Consider the following 17,821-nt stretch of genomic DNA (forward strand, 5'->3'; position numbering starts at 1 on the left):
TTAGCACATACAAAGATGCATACAGCAATGGCCATAGTCACCTTGCTTGCATAGAGACTATGCAGAACCATCGTACTAGTCAATCTTATTCCTTGTTTAAACGGCATATTGTTTGTATAGTGCTTTTCTTTCCCTTATGATACTTGCCCTTTGTTACTGTATGTGCCAGAATATATCACTTATATCACTCAAACGTCTAACTATATATAGCACTATATTTTACAAAGACTAAGCACACGGAGTAGTTTGCTGTAACATAGGCGTTGGCGTGGAAATCATGGCTGTTATGGCCCTTTAGCCATGTCAACCGCATTCGAGCAATACACTTGCTAGATACTAGTTCTGCAGGTATTCATTCTCTGTTCAAGCCCTCTCAAAGTGTCATTCTCTTTCAATACGTCATATTATTTGCAACCCTGCATTTGACATTTGGAGTGGTTGGAGCTAAGCCCTTCACTGTCGGTAATTTAGTCTCCTACTGTGAAACAAAGCTGCAATATTGCTCGAATATCATACTGATGTACACTAGTGGTTTACTGCCAGGATGCGTTAGACCAGCCGACAACTGGCAACTGGAGCCCCCGGGCCCGGTCCGAGGATGACTAACCCATATTCACGTGACCTCCAACATCCTCCGAACTGAACGGGTTGTGAGCGGGCATCTCGAACCATCACTGTCTTTCAATCTTAACAGGACTTGCCCTTTTCCGCTGAAAAATGGGTGCTGGAAACTCTAAGCCTGAGGCTTCGGCTGGCTCACAACATGTGTTCTCCAGGTATTTGCTCTCCGAACTCGATTTCAGCTTCCGCGGCATTTGGTGCTTGACAGCGGAGAGAACGGGAACTACCTTGCAATTGGCGCCAATTGCAAAGGGCAGATTGTTCCTACAGATCTGAATGAGCTCTCAAGATACTAGCACTACTTGCGACACCGCGGAGCTCATCCAAAACATTCTACAGCCGACGCTAACCTAACCATGCACAGCAACTCTCCCGTCCAATTCTCCTCAAACCTAGTCGATGCACTCCAATCGACCTCAGAGGTGAGCACAACACAGCTATAAGCAAATCCACAACTCGATGCAAAAAAGCTCACAACCCACCGATAAAACAGACCGACTCCACCCGCTCCAAAGCGCTGGAATTGGAGATCCAAAACCGCGTCGCACAGGAACTGCAACGACTCCGCGCACGCGAGCAGCAAACCCTCGCCGAGATCGAGAAGCGCATCTCCGAGTCCAAAGACACCACCTCTCTGCCCGTCACAGCAGCGACCGCGCCTCTCGCCCCCTCCACCTCGGGTTACCCAGCCGGCTCACTGAACCTGGACGCACCGCGGATCCCCTTCGCCGGCCGCCACCACGACCCCGTGCCTACAGTCGCCGCGCCGCAGGAGACCGCTGCCGCCGCACAGCCCGTTGTTAAGCGCGATGTCTCGCGCGACTCTGTAGCTGCCGAGATCGAGCAGTTGCGGAGCAAGCTTGATGGGCGGAGGAAGCTTGTGGAGCTCGATGATGGAGTTGCTAAGGCTCGCTCGGATGTTACTAGCTGCTTGCAGTTGAATGACCGTCGGCCGTTGAACTGCTGGGAGGAGGTCGATGCTTTCAAGCGTGAGGTTGCACGCATGGAGGCTGCTTTCGTGGATCGCATTGTGGGTTAGATTGGTTGATTCGGGAATACAGCGGCTTGATGTAAAGTCTCTACGTTTTATGGGACCTGATTTTGGGCTGGGAGCTGCTGTACTGTATGTATAGAACGTGCATTTTTCTTTGTTCCATTTGTTTTCATCTGAATAGGATAGAGATAATCCATGGATGAGAGTGGATCTTCGTTTAACCCTTGGGAGGGCTAATTTTGTTGGCTCGTAGAAAGATATACAAAGTATCTAGTTGATGGGGCAGACAGTTTTTATAACTACCATTGGGCATCTCCACTGCTGGGCAAGGGATTGAATTTGATATCATACAAACTCCCACATCCCTAGACGCCCACTCTTCTCTCCTGAGGCCCGAATAATACACATTCTTCTCTCAGAGGGCTTGATGCTGGGAGCCAATACCTTCGAAAGCTGGATAGACCCAATGCCTGTCCCTTTGCCTGCGGAAAGATTATAATTCCCCGTAGTGACAAAACCAATCAGGTCATCTTCGGTGGGCACATCCAATGGCTCGGAGTCAGTTTCTCCGTCAGCAGATGAGATGAGAGCCTTAGCAAGGAGACGCCGAGCCTCTTCAGATTCGGGTGCAGTGTTTCCTGCTTTGGAGAGCCCCGCTTGACCAGGCTTATTGGTGCCTGCTGAGCTAATATCGAGCCATTTCTGGCGCAGAGCTGGGTCTGTAGGAAGCCGGTAGATTCGTGCGCGGGGTGTGGGTGTGCCTCGCGTGGTGAGAGAAATATATACCGTGGCGAGGGTGGAAATATCGACGGACGTTTTGTCGAGCTTGTGCAGGCTTTGGTAGGTATCGGCTGGAGGGAGACGGACATTGTGTATATTGAGGGGTGGGATGATGGGAGTAGAGGGGTCCTTTGTCTCAGCCTCCGTAGACTCGGTTGGTTTTTTGACCGAGCTTTCATCGGCGGTTTCTGTCGTAGTATCGTCGCGTTTCGACCCTTGAATAAGCCTTTCCCAGTCACAGGCCCACCCATGACCTATCTCTCCCTTTGGACGACCATCACCCAACGAAATGTTATCGAACTCGGGGCGCCGCCCCTTAGGACGTCGCTCCCAATCACGTCGAGATTTCTCGGTTTCACGCTGGCCCCATTCCCAGCCAGCCCGTGTTCCCGGAAAATCCCCAGGGAACCAAGCCTCACCTGCTTCGAAAGCAAGTTGTTGCTGCTGCTTCAAACCACCAAGCAATGGGTTTCCTCCGCTAGATAATGGGTAGAACATGATTGAATACCAAACCGGAACAACACATTTCCATGGTAATAATACGGTCCAGGACCCCGGTGCATTGCTACGTTTGGCCCGGGCTTGTGGCTTGTTTGCGAGTATGATGATCGGAATTTGAGGATCTGATGGTTGACATGGCGGATGTTCACCAGGACCGGCAAGAGTGCGGCGCCGGTTGATAGCCTTCTGGCTCGGGAGCTGTCGAGACGCTGTTAACCGAGTTGGTCGGTCAAATAGCTTAGAGGGGCCTTGCGTTCTGTCCGGATGCCATGTAGAAAGTAAGATAGCAAGGTCATTCATGTATGATTCGTTGTCGGGGACGTGAAGTGTGCGCGGCGGGAAGTGCAGGCGGGGATCAGAAATGGCAAAAGAGAGCAGGGCATTATGGGGTAGTGAGGACGGATTCGACACCCCCAGAAGAGATGGCCAGACGGCTTCCGGGCTTTGTGCTGATGGAGCATTACCATCCAGAATTGGTTTCAATGCCGCCAGCATGGCCTCGGTAGACCCTGGCCCTGTGATTTCAATACTGCCAATTTCGAATCGCAGGTCCTCGACCATAACAGGCGGGTTCTGGGATTTGGATACCCCGAGAACATCCGTCCACAGCTGAAGGAAAGCCGAAGGATGGACTCTAATCCAGAGTTTTCGGTGATCTTTCTTCGATGACTTGGGCTGAAGTTTGTCGGCATCAACCATCTCAACATCTTCCTGCTTGGCACACCATATCAATGTGACTGGTGCAGTTGGACGTTTCGGATAGTCATTTTCAAAGGTCCAGGCCTGTAGAGACCGAGTCCCCGCTCTCCATTTCTTCCCCTTGGTGCCCCATGCGTTGTCCCCGTCCACGCCCACCGCCGTTAGGACAGCCTGGATAGCGGGTTCCGTCCCTTCCAACTGAATAGTAGCCATATAGCTCATATCCCACGCAACGGCGCCCCGGGCGCCTCGAGCCCGGTGCGTAGGCCGATAGCTTTTCTCAGTGGGGGATAAAGGAACAGCAAAGCGCCAAATCGGATCTTTAGTCGTCGCCATGTGAGCTCGCTTGGCATGATACAAATGAGTAGGTAACCATGTCTTGCATTTCTGGCGCTTGCGGTACTTAGGCTCTGCCGGAGTAGGCCTGGACAGCTTGTTCTTCTTGATCTTGGGGACTCGTGGTGCGATATCGAAGGCATGACTTCCCTCCTTCTCTAAGGAAGTTTGGTTCTCTTTGTCCCGATTTAGTTTTGCGGCCGCCCGTCGGGCCTTGGTTTTCGAGTTGATAGCTTGTAGCCGCCGAGCGGTATCGAGTCGAATGCGCATCATTTGGGATGGCTTGCGTCTGCGCGCCGTAACAGTAGGTGTGTTATCCTCGGCCATCTAACATTGGTGAAATAGCAGGTCAGTCAATAGCTATTGGGAAATCGTAGACTATTGTCAATAGATACCTCTCGCTTCGCCCGAGCTCTCAGCCTCCGCGGAACTCGTTTCACATTATGACTCGCCGTCCGCCGCCGTAGGGCGCGGGGAACTTTTTGGAAGGCTCGTGTCGTGAGCGCATTTTTCGACCGCTGCATCCCCTCCTCCAGAGCCTGGATCTCAAATGCTCGAGCTGCAGAGTAGGCGGCGACATCGAGCTCGCCTGTTGCGGAGAGGGCGGCGTCGGCCGACTGCACAGCCAAGGTGCGCGCATCAAAAGTTTTGGCGCGTTTGCGAGATGCCCCGGCTGGGCCATGCGGACCTGGGGGAGCGAAAGGTTTCCGCTTAGCGGAAGGGTTGGAGGCCATGGCTGCTGATTGAAGTTGTGTGCATCGACGTTTGAGATCAAAAAAAGTTGCCGGCCTTGGCGCGTCATGATCGGCGGACCCAGGATGATCTTATTTACTACATACTCTTTTACTATTGGTAACTAGATATCTACTTTCTCTTGAATATTTTCTAATCACATTTTTGATTTGCTGTTCTCGTAGTTTAGACATATCCTATAAGTGAACAAATAGTTCGCATAAATCGCAAAATTGGAATATGACCTCACATTACCACTGCGACATGGTCTGTCATATACTTCTGGATGTCGCCCAAGAAACAGGCGGCCACAACTGAGACTCCACCGAATGCAATACTAACGTAGTATACCCATTTATATCCTTCAGCATATGCAATCTGACCAGCCCCTACAACCATTTGATATGCAGTCTCATTGCCAGCAATACCAGGGATTGTGCGCAGTTCGCCCAGCAACGAGGCACCTGTCAGCTCAATTGCTTCGCCAATCAATTTGACGTCGGTGATGTTAAGGTCTTTCATCATCACACCACCGATGTAATGTGTTGCTGCGGGGACAAACTTCGAGATGAAGACATTGTAGTAAATAGTGTAGCCGATGCCGCCGCCTACCACGCGAATAGAGAGGGTGAGTGCAGAGATAGTGGCAATCAGATCCTGGCGAAAGCCAATGTCAGTAGTCATACTTCCTCCCTTGCAACAAAACAACTTACATCCGGACAAATAATTGTTGTAATAATCGAGGCTGGCACCACAATACCTCCAATTCCAAGGCCGGCAAGGACCAGAACTCCCCAGAGCTGATACATATTATCGGTGCCGCCGATAGACATAGCACCGCATCCTATTTGGGGGAACATATGAGCTTCTTGGGCACTATTATACCCATCAGAAAAACTCACCTGCAGTCATCATAACGCTACTGACGATCAAGAGCTCCTTGTTATGCCCACGGAGAACACTTAGAAGTGCAAGCACAATACATGCCCCCGCCATGATTCCAAAGCCAATAGGGAGACTGCGGACACCCACATCTACTGGGTCATGGCCGTAGACATTGAACGATTCCGTGGGCCAGAACATGAGCACGGAGAAGAAATTGGCACCGGAAATGAAAGTAATAACGAGGGTAAGACCTAGAATCCGAGGCTCTTGCTTGAGGCGAGATGGGAAAATGGGGTATTTGGCTCCATATATTTCCCAGAAAGCAAAAGCCACAAGCAGAAGGAACCCAATGATCAATGGTGCCAGGACATGGGCAGATGTCCATGGATACTACATTCATATGTCAGTATGAAATAGCCCTGCACGGGTTATTTTCAAGCATACCATATATCCGCCCCATTGCAGACCGGCCAAGAAGACAATCAGACCAGTGATGCTGAGCAAGCCACCGACAAAGTCGACCCGTCCAATTATCTCCTTCCGGCTCAAACCAACCGAATTGACTCGTGGCGGAGGGAAGTAGAACAAAATCGTGATCAACAAACCAAAGGCGCTCCACGCAGCACAGAATGCACCGACATAGCGCCAATGGGTGTGATATGCGATAAGCTGAGCCCATAGCACGGACGGGCAGAATGGCGCGATGGTGAAGATAAGGATCGATACATAAAGTCCTCTCTTTCGAGTCGGCGCCATCTCGGAGGTTGCAGCCAGTGCTGTCAGTTCATTTATCCCGGCGCCGGCGCCGGCGATGGCCATGCCCGCTGTGTACATGTCAGCGAATGTATACTTTCGTATCTGGGAAAACACAAACCGATGAAGTTGTTCATTGTGTGCACTGTACTGCAGATTATCATTCCAATAACTATCAGGGATGCTCCAATAATAGCGACTGGGCGGCGTCCGATTAAATCTGATAGAGATCCAACAAAGGGACATACACCGGCAAGGCCGAGTAAGTTTGCAAGAACCTAAACATATGCCCGTTAGTCATGATCGTATAGTTCAATGAGTATAGACTCACAAACCAGACCCATCGGTCTGCTCCACCAATGTCTCCATAAATGTAGGGAGGGATACCGCCTGGTGAAAAGGCATCAAAATTATATCATAGTTTTCAGGTTGTTTTTGACATACCAAACAGGTAGACTGGGATCTGACTTCCAGTCCATAAGAAAGCCATGGCAGCAAAGCCCATGAAGCGACGGAAAGTCATCTTTGTAATGGTCAGTATTGTCGCAACCACCAGATTGAACAGCCGAATCCTACTGGGATATCCTTCTCGGACTCATGCATAGCTTCCTCTGATCCCGGTTCAGTCATTTCCTGGTGGCTATACTGCAAAGTATCACTATTTTCGTGATGTTGCATCACAGCCTTTTCGTCGACCTGCCGACTCGATTGAAGGATCGAGTCCACCATGATGATTGTGAGTTAAGGGCAGTACAGATTGTAGGTTGAGCTTGGCCTCGACTCAAACAAAATTGGATGTAATTCAAATTTGACCGAAATGCCGACCAGATTGAAAATTCAATCCAGAGTATCATAGAAAGAACAGGAGAATATAAACTCATTTCAGGTCATTGAATCAGTCCCATATGTATGTCATAGAGAAGTCCATCTCACAGGGTGTAATGAATCAAAGTGGGGAAATGAAGACAAGCTATTGAGCGTTGAATCAGATAGCCGGGACAGTAATGCTTGAAACCTAGAAAATACCGAGGCAGCTTGGCAATTCCCTCATACATACCTAGGTATCGGTTGGTGATTCAATGGCAAAGACGCTAGGGAAAATGCGGGGAGAAAACGCGGAGAAGGTGGATGCATCCAGTTGGTTCACGAGTCTTACTACTCCGGAGATTGATGCCAGAACGGGGATCAGCCCCGAAACAATCAGAAATCAAATACCAGGAGAGATTGAATTGAGTAGTTATTGAATTTATAATGTCAAATGTACAAGAGACGATTGTATCCGCTAGAAGTCACTAGATAACACATCCATGGATATTTGTACAGAAATGTTTCAGATATGAGGTCTATTTTTCCCTTGCTAACTTGCCCCTTTTCAGTTGACTCGTCTCAGGGGACCAGGAGGCCGGTGCTGAGTTTATCATAAACTGGGCCGGAGCTTCGAAGAAGTCACACGACCGAAGAAAAGCCGCGTATCCGTAGATATCAAGCCATCTAAAGAATAAAGGGTGAATTGAATATTCCCATAGTTCAGAAATATTCCCCAACCTTGTTCAGCTTGAGTGTTTTGGGAACAACGAAAAGCCCCGTCGCTTCAACACATAGTCGGCCTGCCATGTCACGGACCTCACACTTGGCGTATGATTTGGTCTCTGTGCTCTGTTCCTGGTCTAGGGTTGTATGCAGGGTGTAGAAATTGTCCGAGTGAACCGGCGCCCGGTAGTTGAGTTCAAGGTTGGCAGTGACACCTGTTCGCGCTGGGAAATTCCGAATGGCGGCGCGCCCTAGGTTCTCATCGATCACAGTGCCGAGTGCGCCCCCATGGACCATGGTTGGCCAGCCTTCGAGGCCTGGTCCCAAGAAGACCACGCTAATGAGTTTCTTTTCTTTGTCATTCCAGAAAACTTTCTGCCAAATACGAGAATAGTTAGACAAAGCGGGATCCCGAGGTTCGGCATTTAAAAGGTTCGGTATTCATGTAAGATGGACATGCCTCGGACCTTAATGAGAAAACGAGAAACCAACCTGTAATCCCAAGCCCCTACTCCCCGCCAAGGGGCCTGATGTCAGCCGATGTGTTTTATGCTCGTCCGAAAAGTTTTCGTAGACATCCTTTTCCACGTAATCGGGGTTACGACGCAGTTCCTGCACAATGGGGAGTCCAATGTCGAACACGCGCTGGATTTCCTGAATCTCCAGTTGGTCTTCTAGCGACCCAGGAGCCGGTGGCGCTGCGATTTTGTTGTCTAGCCATTTCCCCGCACCGACACCGAGTGTTCCAAAGATGCCAGTATAGATCAGACGGCGCGTCCAACGCGATGGTTCTCGTGAGGTATTTGGTTGTGCGGCGGTGCTGACGCTTCGGACCGCTGGTCCCCAAAAACTTCGTGTCTGTATCGAAGACTGGCGAAGGGCCGATCGAAGGATGTTGCGATAATGTATCATGGTGGTCACATTGCCATTCGTTTGGAATTAGAATGCTGATTTAACTGGAGCTTTGGGCCGAGGCCCAGTAAGGTCACGTGCTGATATCCATTAGTCATTTACATATGCCACCTGGGCATCACCAGAAGAAATCTAAAGATTCATGGGAATTACAGAGTGGAGATCATTACAAGGCTTAAGACAATCAATTGACAACAGGTTAAGGCGTTGGAGACGAGCATTATTCATGTTCATCGTTTCTATTCATCTAGAGACACAAATTGCAGATATCTTTCCCATGCGAATGGGTGCTTAGGCAAATCCATTTACTCGGATTTGGGCAGCTCAATTGCGCGGTAGAGGCAAATGAGGGCAGAGTGTGACTCGCCTACAATATCGTTAGCAATGACTCTTGGATCGTAGAATGCTGTTCACTTACCACCACCGGAAAGGGTCTCGATCTTCTGGGCCTCCACCTCAGTCACTGCGTCGTCGTTGAACCACCACCACTTGTCGTCTGCCTCGCGGCGCTTGCTGCCTGTCTGGGGCTCATCCCGCTCCTGTTTCTTAACATATGCCGTGTAGTGACCGCTGTCGGCGCTAGCACCCTGGTGCGTAATGACGGCACGAAGCTCATACAGACCAGACTGATTGGTCCCGCTGTCTCCAGCACCCCGTTGGTTGATAAGTTCTTGGAGCTCTTTCTTAGCAACGCGGATAGATTCCACTTTTTCTGCTTCGTACTCGGCATCAGTTTTGAAGGTCTCCTCCATCTGGCTATCGCCGTCCTTGTCGTTCGCTTTAGACTTGCTCTCCTCGGCGGTCTTCTTCTTCTGCATTGGCTCTACGCTTTCACCCAGGTTGGTCTCTTTCTGCTGACGTTCTGCACGATCTTCGGCAACTCTTTGCCGCTTCTGAGAACGTTCGACTTCCAGCTCCTCCTTGCGGATCTCGCGGACCTTGTCACGAATCGGGACGAGCTGCTTTCGGAGGTCCTCGGTACAGAACTCCACAACATCCAACTCGGCAGGGAATGTCACTTTGCGCATGATCTTAGCCTTCTTTTGTGTCTCCCGCTTCCAGTAAAACCGGACGAAATGGACTGTGAGGTACTTGGGCAGTCGTGCAATGCGAGAACGCTTTTTGTACACAGAATTGCGCTCCAAAAGAGGTGAGTTCTTCTCGATTTCCTCTTCAAGGCCGGCCAAAATTCCATCCTGTAGGTGGTTCGTTTCTTTTCCGATATGACAATCAAGTTTGTAGAAAACATCAGAACTTTGACTCGGTTGCTCGCCGAGCTCCTTGGCGGCGGGATCCTCGCACTTGGTGATAGATTCGAATTGGCCCGCGAGATATTTGTCTACAAATGAGGTGGTCGTGGCAGACTCACCCTCGCCCTCAGTGATGGTCAATTTAGCCCGCAACTGGTTCAATATCTGGGAGAAAGCCTCCTCGGCATCCTGTTGGGAGTATCCTTGTCCATTTCGGTCACGTTGGGCGAATTGAGGGAAGACGGACCGGAGAGCATTGAGGAACATAAGTGGGGGAATACCCTCTTGGGTCTCGGACATTTGCTTGAACAGATCTCGCAGAGAAGCGGCCAAATCCCGAGAACCTCCAAGACCACCAATACCAAAACTGCTGAGGTCTGACAGACTCGACTGTCCAGCTCCTCCACTTGGCCGATACCGCAGGAGCTCTTCCTGAAGCTCCGGGACGCTCCGCAAGGTTTGTAGAGAAGAGTTGAGGTAGCATGTGTTTCCCAGGTTCTGCAAGCCGGCAGGGGTGGCACCCTCTTGTCGTGCGACCTCGGCCTCGGTCATGTCCTCCAGGAATTTGACGGTTTCTTTTGGCCGACCAAGGTCAGCGGAACCTTGACCTCCCGACGGGGTACCCATCATCATGAACATCTGCCCGGGTTTGGCATTGAGTGTCGAAAGAGGTGTATCGTCTTTAAGCTGGCCACCTTTGACCAAAACCTTTTGGCGGTCGGGTTCCACACCAGTTAAGGAAAAGAGTTGGTACTTGAATGTTTCGCCGTTCGACGTAGGATCGAGCTCGACTTCGTGGCGCTTGCCGGCGTGTTTGACAATAACTGTGTATCTGTTAGTAGTGGTCCAGGGGCTGCCAATACATCCATACATACTCGGTATAGCCGCCATTTTCAATAAGTTTTAGAGATGGATGATGTGAGAAGGATAAAAAAGCTTGAAAGAGCTTGCGATTGCTGGGGCAAATGGTAAACAGCCTGGGACGAGGAAGCGTGGGGGTCTCTCTCACCGCCCAACCACTATCATCACCGCCCACCCCGACGTCAACTCCCCTTCTGCCTAGGACAACCTGTTATCTAGAGAACTGCCTTTCTCGTTCACTGCTTTGGGACGAAGGGTCCTCACAACGAGCTAGTTCAATTTCTCTTCGGTCAACCCCTGACTGTATTATTCTTTGTGGCGATTGCATCCTCGTGACCTCAACGAACACCACTCATCATGGTGGGTACAGCTCCAATCAGCCAGCTCACTATGTACTAATTGATTATCAGAGTCAATCCCTCCGGCCGTACCTCCAGGCGTGAGTTTTGGCCTTGGACAAGTATTCAGCGGCAAGCTTGCTCACACTTGCTTTACTAGTGTTCGGTCCTCTCTGACCGCGGCTCTTACGATCTCCAACTTCGCTTCTCAGACATCCGAGCGGCAGTAAGTTGCATGGTGCAAATCTTAGACATGAAAAGATGCTAATATACTTGTTCCACCAGCAACTGCCCAGAGATCGAAGCAAATTCTTCGCCCGAGATCCTACTGAACCCGTACGTCTGACCATCGTTTCTCCCCAGGTCGCATAGGACAAAGGTATTGATGTGATTACAGGCTGCATATCAGCAGGAATGAAAATGAGAAGGTCAAAATTGAGCCAAGCTACAATTCCGTACGCATAAGCATCAGAATCAAGCAGGCAGATGAGATCGAGCACATTCTTGTTCACAAATTTACTCGGTTCCTCACCCAGCGAGCGGAATCGTTCTTCATTTTGCGCCGGAAGCCAGTGGAGGGATATGACATCAGTTTCCTCATCACAAACTTCCACACGGAAAAAATGCTTACCCACAAGCTAATTGATTTCGTGATCGAATTCATGGAAGAAGTAGACAAGGAGATTTCGGAGATGAAGCTCTTCGTATGTGTGCTGATGCGTTGTTTTCGTCACAATTTACTAACAGCTCACCAGTTGAATGCCCGTGCTCGATTTGTTGCCGAGTCTTTCCTGACACCGGTATGTTTTTATTCAGCTGTCTACCATAGACTCAATTGCTGACGATCACCTAGTTCGATTAAATTGCCTAGCGTTTTCTTGTTGATTCCGAATTATGAATGGCCCTGTGTTTCCCACTTTCAGCTCTTGTACAGATAGCATAGGCTTGCATTGATTAAGAGAGAACCTTATCCTAGTATCCGTCGACTGATATTTCCTAGTCCGTGTTCAAGTCGTTACTTGGTAGCACAGTAGATCCTTTCCACTGGCGTAGCGCCCATGCTAACCTGGTGTTCTCGTATGGCCTAGTTCCTCTCCAGTAAGATAACATTGAAACTACCTCAGTAGCGCTATACAGTAGTAAACGAAGAAAGGAAAAAAGAAACTAGACAAGAGAGAAAAGGTAACTTAGCAACTGTAGTACAATGCCAATCTTCAGGAGCTCATGTTCGGACGCATCTTAGACTAACAAATGTCTAACTATAGTTTAGATCGAAGTCGGAGCGTTGAATTGGGAGGAGTTCCCCTGCCTAAAAAGTCAGTCACCGCCTTCCTGATCGAGTGTGACACTAGATTAATGCTTGATTTGGCCTACCGCTCTCTTCACCGCCTTCAAGGTTTTATACCGCCTTTGTGTCAATTCTTGTTACCCCTTTTTTCATCACTTTTTTTTCGTTAATTCTGACGGGGACGGGGACGCGATCAGGACGTGATCGAGGACGTGATCGAGGACGTGATCGAGGACGTAGACGTGATCGCGGCCGTGGACGTAGACGTGATCGCGGCCGTGGACGTAGACGTGGACGTGGACGTGGAGTAAAGCGCGCGCAGAAGGGTTAAGAAGCAGGATACGCAATTTGTACAGTAGATCGATGAAGAAACCAATGAAATGTACGATTTTTTCTGATCAAAATGCAGTGTTTTTTACTATGTAAACCAGAATTGATATGATGGTGGCAGAATAAATGGCAGAATCAGTGTCGCACCCGATATGGAAAGCGGTGACTGACTTTTCAGGCAGGGGGGGCGAGCATCCAAGGAGGGGGTGCGAGTATCAATTCCCTAAATGTTGTATGGGTGAAGTGCGTGGTAAAAATAGAGATGCGGCATATCAGTGCGTGGCAGAAGAAGGGCGTACATAATGGAAATATTTAAAGAGATGTAGTATGTCGTGGAATTTTGGTCGGTGCGGACCAGGTGCGTGGAAATAAGAAATTGTCGCAACCCCGAGTGCGTCGCGATAAATGCGTACCTTAGGCTGGCTCGGACAGGGTACGGAGGCCTCGAGGTTCAATGAATTTTAAAAAAACCACCACGAATACCCTTTTTGGACGATATTGGCTTACATAGTACTTCAGCTGACGGATTTTAATTTAAAAATATTCAAAAAATGCTATATCATATAAATTTATTGAGAAAATTGAGGTCAAAAATTGATGGTTTTATAGTACAGATGCAACAATCCATCCCCACCCAAGTACCTTCCTATCTCGGAAGTCGTTGGACTCGACTCACCTATAAATACCCTTCTGCTATTGACACGCACTTCTTCCCGCAAATATTTTTCTCGCCACGCACCTCTTACCGGAAATGTTTTTATTGCCACGCCCCATCTACTACTCAAAGCTGACTTGATATTTCAAGCCCTAAGATGAGCGAACAAACTGATCAACCTGGGCGTATGCCCGGAAATGATGAATTATTGCCTGCGGCCATTATTAGACTTGATCAACAGGGTCTTGATGGTGCAGACACACGCGAGGAGCCTCGGACTGTGAGTGACTCTAAGAGTCGCGAACACACACCCTCTGGAGTTACCTCTACTCCTGTCAGGGACTCAACTTCTGATTCCGCTCTGGACCCCCAGGATCTTCCTACTGAGGAGCCCCAGACTGTGACTGACTCTAAGAGTCGCGAACACACACCCTCTGGAGTTACCTCTACTCCTGTCAGGGACTCAACTTCTGATTCCGCTCTGGATCCCCAGGATCCTCCTGCTGAGGAGCCCCAGGCTGTGACTGACTCTAAGAGTCGCGAGCACACATCCTCTGGAGTTACCTCTTCTCCTGTTAGGGACTCAGCCTCAGATTCCGCTTTGGACCCCCAGAATCCTTCCAACGCTTCTTCTCAGGCTCCTGCTGTTGTCTTTACTGAAGTCTCTGCTGAAGTCTCTGCTGAGGTTCCTGCCTACTCATCCCATCCTCCAATTTCTCATCCTCAACCTACTTATCCTCCACCTCCTTATCCTGAACCTTCTTATCCTCCACCTTCTTATCCTCCACCTTTTTATCATCCTCCATCTTTTCATCCTCTCCCTTCCCATCCTTCATTTTCTTCAACCCCATCTATCTCTTCCCATTCTTATCACGATAGTTCTTCTTCGTGTTCTACCATCCGTCCTCCTCTGAGGAATATTATTGACTTGACACCTGGATACTATTCCGGATCTTTTGCATTCGTGCCTCAAGTCTATCCTCATTACGGCTTTCAGCCCCAAGTCTATCCTCATTCTGGCTTTCAGCCCCAAGTCCATCCTCATTCTGCCTTTCAGCCCCAATTCAATCAGTATCCCTTTGAGACCACACATCAGTTATTCGGCCACAATCCTGTGGACTTTGCCGGTCAGTTCAACTTCGGTAAGTATCATCTTGCTCCCACTTCTGATGATCAGTCGATCAACTGTACCATCATCATTGCAACCGTCTAAACCCCGCTGACAGTAGCAACAGTACCACCAGACGTCTTCACATTTAACCATCATCCATACAACACCACCAACATGGGTTGGCCCTTCGACCTGAGTGGGGCCCCCAATATGGGGGAATTCGAGCGTTTTGAAAAGGCCTCGATTGAAGAGCTCCTTCAACCGAGCTCTATTCCATTCGCCAGTGTCGCCGAGATGCGCCCAGCTGCTCGTGAAGGTGTTGTGATGATTTCAAACGTGAGTTTTCATTTCACCATATTCTTCCTGTTGACTGCTTATTTGTTTAATATCCCGTTACTAATGATTATGATACTCAGATCCCGTACTCTGTGACTCGCCAGGAGGTAGCCTCGTTCCTTGGACGCAGTGCTACTCTGCTCCCATCCACTCAAGGATGCCCGATCCATATTATCATGGAACGGTCTACAGGCAAGACCATGGACTGCTATGTTGAATTTGCAACAGTGAAGGATGCTCAGGATACAGTTGATCGAATCAATCGTACCTATGACGCTGGCAGCGCTCCCCGTATGGGCAGCCGTCACGTTGACTTAGAGCTCAGCACTCCGGCCAAGTTGCTCAAGGCTACTTTCCCCCGGGCGAAGTGCATTTCATGGGAAGATGGGAACCCTGTTCAGCTTGTCAACAAAGACCCTTGGTCCACTGGTTTTGACGGATTCCTCACTGACGAGGAATTGTTTTGCCTTACTCGTCACGCAGAACAGCCTCATCGTGTATGTCTCAGTTCTCGTTCATCTTCTTCGTTTTCATGTCACTGATCATCTACCACATTGCAGAGCGCATTCGCAAACAAGGTTCCTCAGCGTGCTTATGAATCGTTTGTCAGCACCATCTGGAAGGTTAGTCAACCCTTGTCCTTGCACTCAGTTTGCTCTTCCATGTCGTACTTACATCCTTTCTCTCATGATATAGTTCCCGTGGCATGCAACCCATCTTTACACTGTGCACCACCGTAATGCTCTTTTCAAGACTCTTGGTGCTTTGATCAGGGCTTTGTCGGAGCGCATTCAGAAGACAAACACCGTCGGCTTGGATATCCGCTTGCTCCACGAGTTGGTTCACGCAGGGATCAGTTGCCCTGCTTTTAACCCTCGCATGAAATATTGTTTTGCTTGGTGGTCAAATGATCAGGGTGCAATTGAGTCATTGGACCATGACTGGTGCCTTTATTTCCCTTTCGATACTCTGACCTACGTTCCTGGACACACTACTGCTACTTACCAGGTACGAAAGATGCATGAGATATTAACTTCTTTTGAAAGATCGCTAATCCATTCTCCAATCGGTACAGTATTATGCCTATGTCATGTCCCACGGTTCCGTCCTGCGCACCGAGAACGACGGTCTACCCAACAAGCATACTCTCCCCGAGCTCGAGCGAATCTTCGGAAGGGTCTGGTTTGAGTGGGACAACGACGTTGCCCGTAAGAAGGTTTTCAAAGATGCGATTATCTACGATGCCAGTGTTCTGCGGAAGTTCATCATCACTGGATTCCAGCAGCTTCACAGAAGACAGTCTAGCGTCTCAACCATTGGCACTGCTCCTGATTCGTCACCAACCCAGAGTATCGCCTCGGTTGACAGTCAGCGCACTATTTCGGTGTCCCACAATCCCTCTGTGAACCCGGGCCCTGCTTATGAGGAAAGCTCGATCGTTCCCGCCTCCAGCAACATGCCAAGCAGCTTCCCTGAGTATGGCAACACCTCGAACGTCCCTGGTAACCCCCATGGTAGCTCCCAGCGACTTGATGCTGACCGAGTTCTGTCGGACACCACCCCTACCCACCGGTCTCACGCATCGATCCCTCCCTACCGTCCGCCACATCAACGACCTGCCGATTCAACTACGCCCCGCAACCAGTCTTTTAACTGGCGTATGCCTCAAACTCAGGAGGCACATGCGGCTGGCTCAACTCAGAGCCAGGCTGTGGTTCAGTCTGTGTACCGTGCTCCGCACCCGACTGCACACAACGTTCGGTCGTCCTCGGACCCCTTCGGCCCGGTCCCCTCGACTGCCGCTTCTAGCCACCGCTCTCGCTCGGACGCCACCCGTCTGTCGAACATTGATCGCCGGGCGTTTGATGAGCTCCGAGCTGCCGGTCACGGTCCCCGACCTGCAAAGAAGTAATCGGACCCAGTAGATACCCCGCACCAGTACTTCTTGGTTAAGGAGTGCTGGTCTATCAGCATGGTAATGGTCTGAGCTTCTCGTGTGTTTTCTCTTTCGTTCTTTCTTCTTTTTTCTGGGCATTCCCTTGTCCAGTCTTTCCTGCGTGGGTGTATGGAGACGTCCACCAGGTCTATTCAACAAACCCTGATCTCCCTGGCGCTTACGCCGTTTGCTTTTCTGCTTTTCTGCTTTTTCTGCTTTGTTTTGTTTTGTTTTGTTTTTTTTTTTTTCTCCAGGAAGATCTCCTATTCGCGGTAGCTGCCTTCGGGATGTGCTTGGCCGGTTTGGGAGGTCTTCCTGTGACCGAAACTCATCTGAGTTTCATTTTTTCCTGGCTTTTCTGCTTTTTCTGCTTTTTCTGCTTTGCTTTGCTTTGTTTTTTTTTTTTTTTCTCCCTCCAGGAAGATCTCCTATTCGCGGTAGCTGCCTTCGGGATGTGCTTGGCCGGTTTGGGAGGTCTTCCTGTGACCGAAACTCATCTGAGTTTCGTTTTTTTCTAGCTCTTCTGCGTTTTCTGCTTTGTTTTGTTTTTGCTTTCCTCCAGGAAGATCTACTCTTCGTGGCTGCTGCCTTCGGGAGGTGGTAGGCCGGTTTGGTAGGTCTTCCTGTGACAGAAACTCAATTGAGTTTCATTGTTTCCTAGCTCTTCTGTCACTTCTCAGTTAGTTGACAAGTTAGTTTACGTTTGCTTTTACTTCTTGCGTTCTTGTTATTTCTGCTTCTAGTAGATTTTCCTTATGCGGGCGTTGCTTTTGTTTGTAGATCAAGTAGGCCATGCGGTAACCCGCATATAGTAGGACACTAATGTAAGATTAATTAGGATTAACTAATCGTGGCACGGCCCACCAACCACCTACCGGGGGTTGGGGGGTTGGTGGGCCGTGCCACGATTAGATGTAGTTATCCTGGTCGGAAACTAATTATTACTAATAATGCTGCCTTAAGATGCCTGCGG

General features: G+C 49.6%; 7 protein-coding genes across 7 annotated transcripts; 3 read left to right on the top strand and 4 right to left on the bottom strand.

Moving 5' to 3' along the window:
- Positions 1 to 717: 717 nt before the first annotated feature.
- Positions 718 to 1,660, top strand: N7516_006525 (Mic19 family protein; the record flags this gene model as incomplete). Its single annotated transcript, XM_057219245.1, has 3 exons — positions 718 to 776; positions 986 to 1,043; positions 1,115 to 1,660. The coding sequence occupies 3 exons, from the start codon at positions 718 to 720 to the stop codon at positions 1,658 to 1,660; spliced, it is 663 nt and encodes a 220-aa protein (XP_057073336.1).
- Positions 1,661 to 1,960: 300 nt separating this feature from the next.
- N7516_006526 (ribonuclease P/MRP protein subunit POP1) lies at positions 1,961 to 4,665 on the bottom strand (the record flags this gene model as incomplete). The annotated part of the gene is made up of 2 exons (XM_057219246.1): positions 1,961 to 4,258; positions 4,327 to 4,665. 2 exons carry the CDS (start codon positions 4,663 to 4,665, stop codon positions 1,961 to 1,963), a joined length of 2,637 nt encoding a protein of 878 aa, XP_057073337.1.
- A 244-nt stretch (positions 4,666 to 4,909) lies between these two features.
- N7516_006527 (putative MFS drug efflux pump) lies at positions 4,910 to 7,030 on the bottom strand (the record flags this gene model as incomplete). The annotated part of the gene is made up of 8 exons (XM_057219247.1): positions 4,910 to 5,320; positions 5,377 to 5,507; positions 5,566 to 5,938; positions 5,993 to 6,372; positions 6,423 to 6,579; positions 6,633 to 6,691; positions 6,746 to 6,824; positions 6,878 to 7,030. The coding sequence occupies 8 exons, from the start codon at positions 7,028 to 7,030 to the stop codon at positions 4,910 to 4,912; spliced, it is 1,743 nt and encodes a 580-aa protein (XP_057073338.1).
- Positions 7,031 to 7,828: 798 nt separating this feature from the next.
- On the bottom strand, positions 7,829 to 8,743 carry N7516_006528 (PaaI family thioesterase; the record flags this gene model as incomplete). The annotated part of the gene is made up of 2 exons (XM_057219248.1): positions 7,829 to 8,206; positions 8,324 to 8,743. The coding sequence occupies 2 exons, from the start codon at positions 8,741 to 8,743 to the stop codon at positions 7,829 to 7,831; spliced, it is 798 nt and encodes a 265-aa protein (XP_057073339.1).
- Positions 8,744 to 9,048: 305 nt separating this feature from the next.
- On the bottom strand, positions 9,049 to 10,884 carry N7516_006529 (ubiquitin-specific protease UBP6; the record flags this gene model as incomplete). Its single annotated transcript, XM_057219249.1, has 3 exons — positions 9,049 to 9,110; positions 9,162 to 10,817; positions 10,869 to 10,884. The coding sequence occupies 3 exons, from the start codon at positions 10,882 to 10,884 to the stop codon at positions 9,049 to 9,051; spliced, it is 1,734 nt and encodes a 577-aa protein (XP_057073340.1).
- A 327-nt stretch (positions 10,885 to 11,211) lies between these two features.
- Positions 11,212 to 12,166, top strand: N7516_006530 (actin-related protein 2/3 complex subunit 4 family protein; the record flags this gene model as incomplete). Its single annotated transcript, XM_057219250.1, has 7 exons — positions 11,212 to 11,214; positions 11,265 to 11,293; positions 11,353 to 11,418; positions 11,478 to 11,528; positions 11,590 to 11,896; positions 11,948 to 11,992; positions 12,046 to 12,166. 7 exons carry the CDS (start codon positions 11,212 to 11,214, stop codon positions 12,052 to 12,054), a joined length of 510 nt encoding a protein of 169 aa, XP_057073341.1. The 3' UTR covers positions 12,055 to 12,166.
- A 1,456-nt stretch (positions 12,167 to 13,622) lies between these two features.
- N7516_006531 (uncharacterized protein) lies at positions 13,623 to 16,824 on the top strand (the record flags this gene model as incomplete). Its single annotated transcript, XM_057219251.1, has 7 exons — positions 13,623 to 14,150; positions 14,523 to 14,607; positions 14,692 to 14,912; positions 14,993 to 15,409; positions 15,473 to 15,535; positions 15,609 to 15,920; positions 15,988 to 16,824. 7 exons carry the CDS (start codon positions 13,623 to 13,625, stop codon positions 16,822 to 16,824), a joined length of 2,463 nt encoding a protein of 820 aa, XP_057073342.1.
- Positions 16,825 to 17,821: the final 997 nt, after the last annotated feature.

The sequence above is a fragment of the Penicillium verrucosum genome (genome assembly GCF_028828655.1).
Source record: "Penicillium verrucosum strain IBT 35672 chromosome Unknown utg000002l_segment0_segment0, whole genome shotgun sequence".
Lineage (NCBI taxonomy): Eukaryota > Fungi > Ascomycota > Eurotiomycetes > Eurotiales > Aspergillaceae > Penicillium > Penicillium verrucosum.